Source organism: Miniopterus schreibersii (genome assembly GCF_964146895.1).
Source record: "Miniopterus schreibersii genome assembly, chromosome: 3".
NCBI lineage: Eukaryota > Metazoa > Chordata > Mammalia > Chiroptera > Miniopteridae > Miniopterus > Miniopterus schreibersii.
The window spans coordinates 44036146-44049029 of NC_138103.1; the positions used below are offsets into that span (position 1 = coordinate 44036146).

The 12884-nt window shown below is 37.1% G+C and overlaps 1 protein-coding gene across 1 annotated transcript in view; it reads left to right on the forward strand.

Annotated features, from left to right (window-relative positions):
• Nucleotides 1–12884, forward strand: part of TMEM232 (transmembrane protein 232) — a 140390-nt gene that overhangs the window by 33580 nt on the left and 93926 nt on the right. The window contains exon 9 of the mRNA XM_081132555.1: nucleotides 3665–3819. Within this exon, the coding sequence (XP_080988681.1) occupies nucleotides 3665–3819 (155 nt within the window). The remainder of the gene's footprint in view (nucleotides 1–3664; nucleotides 3820–12884) is intronic.

The window sequence follows — 12884 nt, forward strand, 5'->3', positions numbered from 1 at the left end:
GCTGGATTTGCTAGTTGTCACATGATAATAACATAGCTCTTTGGAGAAGGTAGATTCAATCTCCACTAAAATGCTATAGACTCTTCACAGAATAGTTGCAGCTGTCCTAAAGTACAAATAGTTTTCTGAAAACTAGGAAACACACAGAGTTTACATTAAAATGTGATTAGCAGTTTCAACCTCTAATGCTCTAAGTACTTGGTATGCCAAAGACATTATCTAAATTTGGGACATTTTGTGCTGTGCTGTAATTGGAAATGGTTAGTAGGAATCGGGTTAGCCTGAGACACAGGTTCTTTAAAATTAGGAACATTATCCTATGATTCATGTCCTATTATCCAAGCAACACATTTTTATTGAGAGGTCTCTTCAGGGCAATGTCAATCAACCATCCCCACAATGACTGAAAACAAAGATGAAACTCAAAAAGCTGTCTCTGAGCAGCCAGAATTGAGCCCAAGTTTTCAAGCTCATTCCTATTATAAAGGAAAGCTCGGGCAAACACGCAGAGCTTGTCTGCTCAAATTTGCAAAAAATTCAAGCTGATGTGCTCACCTGAATTTTCAGCCAACAGAAGATCAACAACACATTTTTAGGGGGACATCCTAGAGAAGACATTGTACAAGCTGACACTGATAGCCTGTTGGAGGAGGCAATCTACAGGACTTGGCCTCCAGTTAACCCTCAAGCTAGCCCTGGACACTCAGAGCTCCTCTCCGGCTCCCCTGTCCTTGGAATGCACAATCTGCTCACCATTCCCACAGTGGGAACCATTTTCAAGGATGTGGCCTTGATAAAGCAATGTGTTGTTGAGGCCATTTGGATGGTATAAGTGATGGGGCCCAGTTTAAGTCCCTATATAAACTTTAGGAATCTGGTGGGTGGGTGTGGAGATCTACTCTTCTTGTGGCCCTTCAAGACAAAGCCGTGAAGTTGCCTTGCTTAGTAAACCTGCCACCTCCAACCTGGAGTGGTCTGCCTCTTTCTTAGGTCTCTCCTGCCCTCCATGCCCGGGGGCCAGTCTGCAAACCAGCATAGCCCAAAGCTGGGCAGGACAGCAAGTGGGCGGAGACGAAGGAACTATAGGAAGTGGCCATAAAGCCAAAAAACAGGGAGGAAGGAAAGAAGGGAGAGACGGAGGGAGGGAGGGAGGGAAGGAGGGAGGGAGGAAAAGGGAAGGAGTATTCAATGCTTTTCATACTATCTGGGGTAAAAGATCCCTTTTAACTTCTTTTTTTTTTTTTTTTTTTTTTTAGTTTCCAAACTGCCATAGACTGATAGCTTTGTAAACTACAATAATAATGAACTACCGAAAATAAAAATACATAAACGTGCAAGCATTATTTTTGTTATTAGACAAAAAATATAAAATTAACTCTGTCAACTTGTTATAAAAGTTTCTCAGTGTATGTTCTTTATTTCTGTACTCTAGTTAACAGTTTGCAGATGGCACTTATCTGCTAACTACACCTTGAGTGGGACTGATTTAGTGTAAGAGTAAAGAACTCTACACCACCTAATAACTTTGGTCTGTTATGCTGGTGATGAACATGATTATTGCATTTAATCCCATAATCATCATTTTTATATTCATTTATTCAAGTTTGGCAAATATATTTTTTCTTTTGGGGGGAAAAAAAAGCAGGGAAGAAACTTTAGCAAGATTTCCATGCAAATACTTAAAATATATAAAATGCATGAGGATAAATCAACCTCACTTATCTGGAAAATTCACAGGTTTAGCAAATTCATCATTTCCTCTTGGTGATGCCAATGCCCTTCAGCCAGAGACCACCAGGACCACATGTGCATTTAAGCAAAGTGTGTTTATTATTTGTTGCAGAGAGAGAACACATGCCCAAGGAACCATAGGATATCTTAGTAAGAGGGTGTTAGAATGAATCTATTACAGGATTTGGATTTTATTTGGGTGATTTGGGAAGGGTATAAAATGTGATGCTGCCAGAAAATAGGGACAATTCTGATTGGGTATTTTGTAGGTGGCACAGTGATGTTTTGTCTGTGCTTAGGACAACTCTGTCAAGTAGCTTTATTTATCATGGTCTCAGAGTATTGTTGTCTGAGGTTGATATTCTGTGTGAGTTTATAACCAACAGGAAAACAAAAAGACCTGGTTGTATCAGAGCATCTTGTAATAATACTGATGTCAAATCAGTTCCAGACATCAGAGGCTGCTTTTATTCTTTCTCAATGATGGGCAAAAATGGTATCATATAAAACTGAAAATAAAACTTAAATCTTGTTCATTGTCCCAAATCCTGATCTTCTGTTTACCAAATGCTTTTGGGAATTTTCTCTGGTGACGGTGCATAAGTTTTTTAACAAGAACTTTGAACCTAACTGCAGAGTCTATGTAGCCATGCAGTGCACATTATGAAAAACACAGCAGTGCCAGTTGTTTTAAATTAGTTAGTTAAGCCAACCACAAGTTTCATAATATATCTACTTACATATTTATTTTGAATAAGTTTGCAACAGGAGGCTGGCTGAGACATTTGGAGCAATTTGAGAAGAGAATTTCATTGTTATAGGTTCCATTTTTTGGGTGGGCTCAACTGCTAAGCAGAAAATTGAGTTACTTGGATAAAATACATGCATTTACTGAAGTCAGTATGTCTCAGTCTGATGTCTTACATTATTTTGAAATAAAGCTTTTCTATAGAATATTCTAACATTCTAAACAATGACTTGTTTCCATTCGCTTCTCTGAGTGATCGCTCTCCAGAGTCAGTAGCCCTGTGCAAAGACTTGATCTTCCTCCTGTCTTCATCTCTACTGGTTGAGCTCCTGACACGAAGCTGATCAGTACACATCTGCGGGACTTCACTAACAGCTTAATAGAACTTTACATCTTAGCTTGAAATTAATGTGTGAGCTTTTGGCCTTCTACCTTTAGAGAAAACAGCATGAAAACTTTCTTTACATTGTAGTATTGATGTTTATATGACAAATGAAATTTGTGAAGTCCTTTGGAGTCTCTTTAGCTGTTTCCTTTGAGATGAGAGTAAAATATCAGCTATGTTAGCAATTTGAGTATATATCACAGGACGTGTATTTGAATATGTACTGTTGACAAAAATTCAATGAGTGCGCTATGTTATCATTGTCTAAAAATAAAATCAGTTTTCTTTATACCAATTACTTTAATAGAACAATTCATTATATAAAACTGTTAGAAACTAATAACAGCTCATTTGTATTCTGAAATTTTAGGCTTTTAAATTACTTCGCAGGCATTGACTATGTCCAGCTAGGCATATATTTTGGTCTGTAAAGTGGAAATTCACATTTTAAAACCTAATTTGTTGATTGGTTATTGTTCAAACTTTCCCCTGTCCCCTCCTCCTTGGGTGTCATGGATAGCTAAGTCTCAGAGAGTCTAAGAAGCACAACTGTGTCTGATAGTTGTTCCTTAAAGAATATAGGATTTTTGTCATACTGTAGACCTGATGTCTTTGAACACCAGGGTTTCATGTGAATATATATTAAGACCTTAAATTCAGGTTAACTTGCAAAATTACTCCATTTGGTGAAACATAAAGTGTAAGGAAATATGCATTCTCACTTGTATACTTAAAATTTATTTTATGTTTATTCAAGTCAAAGAACTCTTTTTCAGTATATTTTTGTATTTTAATTCTAGGAACATTTGCAATTCACTCAGGAAGGATACGAAGTTAACAACCTCCTCTGGCACTGTGTTGCTGCCTGGACTTGTGTTCAGAAAAACAGTCCTCAGTTGAAGAAGGTGCTTGAACATCTCACCCTTCATAAAACACAGCTTCAAGAGAAATGCTGGTAAGAGGGTCCTATAAATCCAAAGTAACTCATGGAGAAACCTTTGTGTTTAAATGTCAAATAACCTTTGCACTTAAATGTTAATTACACCTTAGTTGACTATGAAAAAAATTTATAATCTCAGTTCCAAAAGCAAGGGCAATTTTTATATTTTGTATTAGCCCATTTCATCAATAAAGTGTTCCAATTTTTTTTTTTTTTTTGCTAGGCAAGCATGCATGTATTATATAGTTTGTCTTTATTACATAAAATTTATTATTAATAAATTAATTCCCATATTTAAAACATATTTTATTCTCCAACTTGTTAACAACAATGAAGTACAGTTTATTATTTTTGGGGAAAAAGATTGCTTTACTATGCCTTACTTGTAATGTATAACAAAACTGAATCTTGACTTAGTTGTTAGTTTCCTCCTGTACAAATGTTAATTTGGGAAGGGAAAAAGAAGTCTTAAATTGCTATAAAAAAAAGCATGGGTTCAATGAATTTTAAAGGAGTATTTCTGAGGAAATTGATCAGAGATACCCCTTTCAATTATTTAAGGATGATCAGAATTCCTTTTCCAATGCTAACAATAATAATAATCTATTATGCCATATTAAGTTGCAAATTCAATTGTCATATATTTTCCTTAAAATTACTTCCAGTTTTTAAGCCTCTGCAGCCCACTCTGCACTGTGTTTGTATATGTAAATTATAAGAATCAGGAGCATTCCTTATGAACCAAAGCTGTTTTCCCAGTTTTATTTGGAAGTTTTGAGGAATCTAGATCAAGTAAAGATTTCTGAAGGATGGTTCAGAGTTTTCCTAATTTCCTAGAAATAGCCTAGTTTAGAAGAGAGTTCATCAAGTACTTATTCTGTCTCATAGTCTGATAGGAGGAACCTACTCAAGTATTATAGTTAACAGCCCTAGCCGGCTTGCTCAGTGGTTAGAGCACCGGCCCTCAGACTGAAAGGTCCCAGGTTTGATTCTGGCCAAGGGCAGGTGCCTCAGGTCTGGGTTCGATCCCCGGCCCCAGGCCCGAGTGCAGGAGACAACCAGTCGTTGCGTTTCTCTCACATAGATGTTTCTCTCTCTCTCTCCCTTCCACTCTGTCTGAAAAGCAATAGAAAAAATATCCTCTGATGAGGATTTTTAAAATAAAAGTATTGCAATTAACAAAGATCATGATTCTTTATATTTTATTTATTTTTTTAAGTTTATTTTTATTGTTCACACAATTATAAATGTCCGCATTTTCCACCGCTTTGCTCACCTCCGCCCAGCTCCCACCCCCCTTCCCTCTGGCCATCACCACACTGTTTGAGTCTATGTGTCACGCATATATGTTCTTTGGCTAATGCCTTCACCTTCTTTCATCCAGTCTCCAACCCTCCCACCCCCGTGAGGATAGCATCTTTAAACAGGAAAATCAAAATGCAAAGATGATATATCTGTCATATCAATAATATAGAATATAATTTTAATAAGTATATATTAATATAGAGCAGCTAAATATAAGAAAAGTTAGAGAGTTTTATTGGTGCAAATCAGGCTGCTCTGAAAGCTGTGGTGATTCTTTCAGACCATTCTTACTATAGAAAATAAATTCAAACACACAATTTAGTTTTCTTTTTTTTTATAGCAATAACAAAATTTATTCAATTCTACTATGTGCCATTCTCTGTAGTAGTAAGAACTCTATCTGTGTTTCCTCATAATAAGTCATAAGTTAGGTATTTATTACCCTCATTTTACAAAGGAGGAAACCAAGGCACAGAAAGTTGAAGTAGCTTCTCTGCAGTCACACACTTCTAAGCGGTACAGCTAGAATCCATACCCAGGTATTCTTTTTTTTTTTTTTAAATGTTTCTTTATTGTTGAGACCATTACAGATGTCCCCCTTTTAATCCCACTGACCCCCTCCACCCCGCATCCATCCCACCCCAAGGCTTTCCCCACACCAATGTCCGTGTCCATGGGTTATGCTTATAAACATACAAGTTCCCTGATTAACCTCTCCCCACCCGCACCCTCTCCCCGCCTTCCCTCTGAGATCCCTCAGCCTGTTCCAAGCTTCTATGTTTCTGGATCCATTTTATTCATGTTTATTTTGTTTATTATATTCCACATATAAGTGAGATCATGTGGTACTTGTCTTTCTCTGACTGGCTTATTTCACTCAGCATAATACTCTCTAGTTCCCTCCGTGCTGTGCCAAAGGCTAAAAGGTCGAAAGGAGAAACAGCTAGAGTTACTTTAGCTCTTGGGAGACTCTAACTTGGTTTTAAAAATAACAGAAATTATATTTTAACATAAAAATATTGCATGACTTTGTCAAATTTATTTTCAAAGTATTCTAATAATTACCAAGTAAAGAGGTTCAAGAAAGTGCTGAAATACTAAAAGTGGCTGATTAAGAACATCTGATTCTGAAAGTGAAGAAATTGTTCCTTGAACCAATTTTCGGTTTTATTGTATTGCATCAACATTGATCTAATTTACTTTGTTAATGAGTTGTCTTTAAGGTAGTTCTTTTTTTATACTTAGTATCTTATAGATTTGGGTGTGCTGGCAATAATATGAAACTTTTTACTTTATAAATGAAGACACTAAGGCCAAATTTATTAGGCTTACTAGTGGCTAGAGCCAGATTTTAGGGTCCCAGGGTAGCACTCTTTTTAGTACATCATCCCACTGTCACTCTGGCTGTATTATTAAGGAGAGAACTGCTTTGAGGCACCTTGTCACTGAACCCTGACTCCTTTTCTTCGGGGAGGACATTGTGGAAATCAGTTGAGGGGAGGGCATGGCAATCTTTAGACAGTGCTGAGTGAACCGAGGGGAAAATTGAAAAAATGGTGAAACACAGTGACTTGCTTATAAAAGAAAGGACAAGATAAATGTTTTAAAAAGTACTGACAGATAGTTTTGATTCTGTTTCGTATATTTACTGTGGGTTTTTTTTTTAAGAAAAAACAGATAACTTGAGAAACAAAAATAACCCACTGGCATTAGATGATTAATGCCTTTTTAAATTAGCAGTTTGATTAGCTTTTCTGTTAGTCAATTTTTCTTAGTTATAATAACATTAAAATATTAAAAAAATTAACTTTTCTTTTTACAAAGTATTGAAGCTATTTAATAGCCTATACTGCTTTCAAAAAGTCCATATTCTAGACAAAACAAAACAAACTGTGATGTAGTTATCAAAATCAAACCAGAAATGCTTTTACATGGTTTTATGTACTCCTAAGATTAGGAACATGTTAAAAATTAAGAAAATGAACTGAATGAATTTAGAATGAAATAGAAATATTGCGGCATCAGGCCTTGATAGTAAATTAAGACTTTGTCAGGGTTTGCTGGACCAGATAAGCCTTAGAACTGTGATACTTGGAAGAACATATCTTTGGTTTAGTATCTGAAATTCAAGGCCAAGTGAGTATAAACAGGAGCAATTTCATTTTACATGCATGTCAGTAAAGTATCATAATGATGAATAAATGTTCAGTGATTTGAAACGCAGACGGAGACCACTCGATTGATTAGAAGGAATTTTATCAATATTGGCAATAATTGCAGATGTCTTTATCAGTGAGTGCTTCTCAGCTGCTCGTTTCTGATGCTTTCCATCGGTGGGTATCGTGTGTATGCCTGCCAGGCTTCTTTATAAAGATCACACAACACAAAAGGAAAGAAATGGAAGCTTGTAGTTTCAGCTGAGCCCGGGAGAGAGCAGGCCCAGGATCCATGAAATGACTCAAGGAAGGACTGAGAATTAGAGCGACCTCTGCTCGTGGGGGGAAAAAATCAAGGAAAGGAAATGCACCGAAGACAATAAATTACAAAACAGTGAAGAAGTAGAGAAAAAGAGACCACGTGAGCCCCCCCAGCCGCCATGCACCCTTTATCTCGGCAGTTTAGCTGCCCGGAGCCACAGATAAGCCGCTTGCTGTCAAGCAGGTTCCCATTTACTACAGTGAAACTTTATGGTGTGCTTCATCCTTTCAGTGCCCCACCTTGTGGTTTGGCCTTTTATAAACGGCCCCGTTTGCTCTGGGGAGATAGCTCAAGCCAGTGCAAAAGGCTTTCTAATCTAACATGAAAATAATGAATTGTGTTTATAATTGAATTATTAGTCAATGAAGACTGCTGAGAAATGCGGCATGGCATTTCAGTCGAGCAGTATAACATAAAATTATATCTCCCAAAGCAAAATAGCCGATTTAATGCGCTCCACGAGTGTATTCCAAAAGAGCTTGACAATTTAAAATTATATTGACATAGCTAGTGTTTTTCAGATGTACAGTATTTGTGTTTGCATCGAAATGAATCAAACAATCAACTGCTTTGCCTGGGCAGGAAGGCCTTTACTTCTGGCTAGATCCCTGATAGCCACATTGTCTCTTTCTATAAACCCCAGCGATTATTATGTTTATGTGACAGTCCAATGAACACCATTCAAACAAAGTTTTCATTAATAATATTTCTCATTACTCTTGAGCTGAGGTGTTAATGTAGGTCTCACTCTTCTAATTTATTTCCTGGATTTCTTATTGATCCTTTGATCCTCTGAGCTAAATATAAACATTTTAGTGTGTATCAAGGGTACATATATCAATTTATGCTGCATTACAAAAGAAAACATTCAACTTCAGATCGGAAGATCTGAGTTTTAGTCCTGTCTCTTGCTGCCTGTCTAATTTTGAATGTCACTTAACCCCTATGAACAGAGTCTGTTTAGTCCTTGAATGGAGATAATAGTCACGCCAAAGGGCTTTTGAGATACTTAAATAAGGTAAGTTATATAGAAACACTTTTTATACACTCATTCTCTCCTAGTATTTCATTTCCTGCGAGTTCAGATCTGAGTTAGTTTTTTCCAGACAGAGTCCTGCCTACTGAATTTGTCTCAGTACCTGACACATGTCCTCTGCTCAAAGTAACCAAATTAGACAGCTTAACTACTACACTTCAGAGCTGCTCCCCTGCTTTCCACTCCCACTGCAACAATCTTGGTTTGGGCCACTATTTTTCTCATGACTCTCATGGCTTATTAATTGGTTTCTTTGCCTTAAATTTTCTCTGCCATAATCTGTCAGAGTCTGCTGCCAGGGCTGCAACACAAATGTGATTATACCATTCTCCTGCTTAAAATTATTTAATAAGAATCATTTTTTATGGCACAGGGGTTGCAGCCCCAATTAGGGTCTCACAACTTGACATGATTTGAAAAAAAGAACAAGAGGAGCAAAAACAAAGACTGAAGGATCCTGCTACTGTAACTAATTACCACCAATATAATTAGAGAAGTGCCCGGTAGGGCTGAATGGAAGAGAACCATCAGAGCCTTCTCTGACGCAACAGCGGTCATTGCCTGTTGACACTCATCCCTTCATTCTGCTCCACATGCTGCCCTGGAGCTGCAGGAATGAAATTTTGTAAGCAGGAGAAAGAAGCCTTCAGCCGACACGCTAAAGACTAGCTTTTCTTATAGTCCATCTCTTCTGAGTATCAAAAATCAGGCACTGGCAAGGTAAATGCATTCTTTAAACTAGTTTTCCTAAATGGTCACAATCAGGAATGAAATGCTGACTGCCCTCTTCTCCGTGTGTAATGAAGACTGAGACTAATTTATTTATACTAATCCTCCCCTTTCTGGCCTGTTAATCTAAGCTTGAGTTTCTGATAACATTACAGTTAAGTCATTATTTAAAGTATTCTATCGTCTCCTTAAAGAATGATTTATATATTTCCATTTATTTTTGGATCATATTTATAAAATTATGTTGATTTATTAAAACTTATCTATTTTTCTACTCACTGCCAGCCATTTAACAGTAGTATTCCCACCCTTAAGGTCTTAGCTATTCATTTCTTGGTTGGCTTGAGTAAATTTCTAGTATGAACATAGGTGATTTATTTTATTAGGTGAGCCCTTGATTATACATAACCCTTGACTTAGTGTAGCATTTGTCACCATTTATTTTCCCCTTAAAAGTATAATGTATGTTTTATCTGGAAATAGGTTTCTGTGCTCACAGCTTTTTAAAAAAAAATTATTCTCTTTAAATCTCTCTCTATTGCTATGTTTTCTAACTTACAGTTATGGTGAGATATTCAAAGCGAGTCTACCTCTTTTTAAAATTTTATTTCCAATCTAGGAATTTTTAGGAACAGCTTTGTGGTCTGGCAGCCAGGAGGTAGTGGCATCCGCTCTTGTCTCCCTATGTTGGGAAGCTCTGGGGCAACCCTTCTGCTTCACTCAGAGAGATGCCTGTGGCGTGAAGCTGCGCACAGCGCTGTGCCCACTGGGTCACGCTTCCTGGAGGCCTTCCGTTGGTCACTCCTCACGCACACGTGTCCCCAACTCTTCCCTCTCTGTGCTTAGGGCTTTCCTACATTATGGTGAAAAACCTACATATGCCTGCATCAAATTTTGAATTAAATTTTGGGCTTCTTGGCATTGGAAAGATTTTCTTTCAATTGAATCCTGTTTTCTTCATAACTGTAAAATCCTTAAAGTTATTTTCTTTCTTTTTTTAACTGTGGTACTAGAATTTTCCCCTTGATTTTATGTTTCTTTGGTTGTTTCAATAGGCATAGATAGTAATGGGTCTCACTTTGCTAGTTTTAAATGCAATTGTTTTTCTCTAAGTTAAGAATTTTTCAAGTTTGCTTCCTTCCAAGTGTTAGTTTTGCAGTTAACTTCTTCAATTATGGATTTAAATTATATTTTTTGTAATTTTAATTTCCTTGCAATCTCTTATTTTCTTAATGTAGTACCTTTCATCTCGCTATCAAAGCTTTTCATTGTTGTGTTTTCTTCCTGGGCTTTATTAAAGATGCTTAAGAATCTTGTAAAAATATCTTTTGGTTCCCATAAAAAATCATTTTCAAGGGTATGATCCTCTCTAAGAATTCAGCCTGATACTCTCTTTTGCCTTTGCTATATTTTTCACTGGTCTCATGTAGAGTCTACTTCTCCATTTTCCATTTTACTTATCTCAGAACTAGGAGAAATCTATAAAAACTTGGTATTTTTAATTTAAAATATTTTCTTTATTGATATGAGAGAGAAGGGAGGTGGGGAGAGGAGAGAGAGAAAAACATCAATTTGTTGTTCCACTTATTTATGTTTTCATTGGTTGATTCTTGTATGTTCCCTGACCAGGGATCGAACCCACAACCTTGGTGTACCTGACCTGACCAGGCCAAAACTTGGAGAGGTTTGCATTTCCAGCATACAGCACTGTTAAAAGCTACAACACTCAACATGCAATATTATCAGGAACCTTCCTGTATTTTCCTTACTCACTGATATTTTACCTTTGAGAAGAAAATACACTCCAGCCGCCCTAGCCAGTTTTGCTCAGTGGTTAGAGTGTCAGCCTGTGGACTGACATGTCCCGGGTTCGATTCCAGCCAAGGGCATGTACCTCGGTTGCAGGCTGGATCCCTGGCACTGGTTGGGGTGCATGCGGGCGGCAAACAATAGATGTGTCTCTCTTACATCACTGTTTCTCTCTCTCCTTTCCACTCTCTCTGAAAAAGCAATGAAAAAAATATCCTCAGGTGAGGATCCCCCCCCCAAATTCACTCCAGTATTCCCTTACAGCACCCCCTCCCTCCCGCCCATCTCTTATACGCACCCCCTGTAGCAGTGCTTTCTACACTTGGTGCCGCCTGGGAGCTGTCCTCTGAGTAAGCATGTGGGATAAAGAAGAAGCAAAGAAGCAATACTCTGGTTCCTTAAAAAGTCAGTACCCCAAAGGAAAGGCACTTTTTCTGACTCTGTGAACAATAGGGTAAATAGCAGAGATCTTTTTTTTCTTCTTTAGATTTTTTTTTTTAACTTTGGGGAGGAAAAGGCTGTTGTGCTTTATGAATCGGCATGTGAATGCTCCTTACTGCTGTTCTCAACCCAGTTCCATCAGCCCCATGGTCTGTGGACTTTCCCTGTGAGCTGCTACCCCGAGTGACCTCTATTTCATTCTAGTTCTCTGGGTTGTAGGGAATGTTGACATCATCAGTATTTTCTAAAGTGTCTATGAAAAGATTGAAATAACCTTATGTAAGGGTCCTGACTTGGAGACATTTACATCTTTTAAAATTACAATTTGGTTATTGAGGAAACATGTAAAGGCATAAAGAGAACCCAGGAGAACTGTTTTGATGCTAAATTTCCTAACCTTTTTATAAGGTCATATGTAGATAGATAGATAGACAGACAGATGGACAGCTTTTTATGAAACCCTAGGGTATTATATCTTAGCTGATTCATATTAGTGTAGAAGAAACATCAGACTGGAGTCAGGCTAGTGAAGTCCAGTTCAGGATCTGTTACTGTTTAGCTATCTACAGTGATTCACATTAATTTTAAAAGTCAAAGAAAAATCTAAAAAGTAAAATTAATCAAGTAATAATCAATTAATCAAGTAAAACAACTATAGTATTTTAAATAAGCCAGTAAACCTCTTTCTCAGTTTTCTTTTTAAATCTAAGAAATTAGGTGGAAACTATAATATTTATAAATTGCTTTGTACATGTTTAATTTCATGGCATTGTAAAACCAAGCCAATGTATAAATGATTGAGACTTGGTGACTATAATGAGTTCACAAAGAAGCAAGTGCTGTGTTAAAATTTCTAACCTAATACAATTTGAATTCTTTCTACATGCATTGATTTTCTGTTTTGATTTTTAACAAACTGTACTTTATAGGTATTGATGCTTCTATTCTATTTTTGGGAAAAGCATTTTTACTTACAGAACATTTTGCAATCAGCAGCATTGATTGAAAATAGTGTGTTTCTGGTAAAGCATTTTTCTACCATAGGTGGCTGACACTGATGGATCTTTTCCAATCCATATTTCAGTGAGAGTGTCTCAACTTAGTTACAATTTTCCAGACTTAAAAGAGAACAAAAGGACCAAAACCTTATAATTTTGAGGTATATTCAGGGAAAAAGAACTTTACTTGACCTTGGTAGGGGTGGTGAGTGTTCGGGAATGACGCACTCACTGTTCACTCTGAGGGCGATGGACTTCTTTCTGTGGTCTCTCTAGGACTTCAC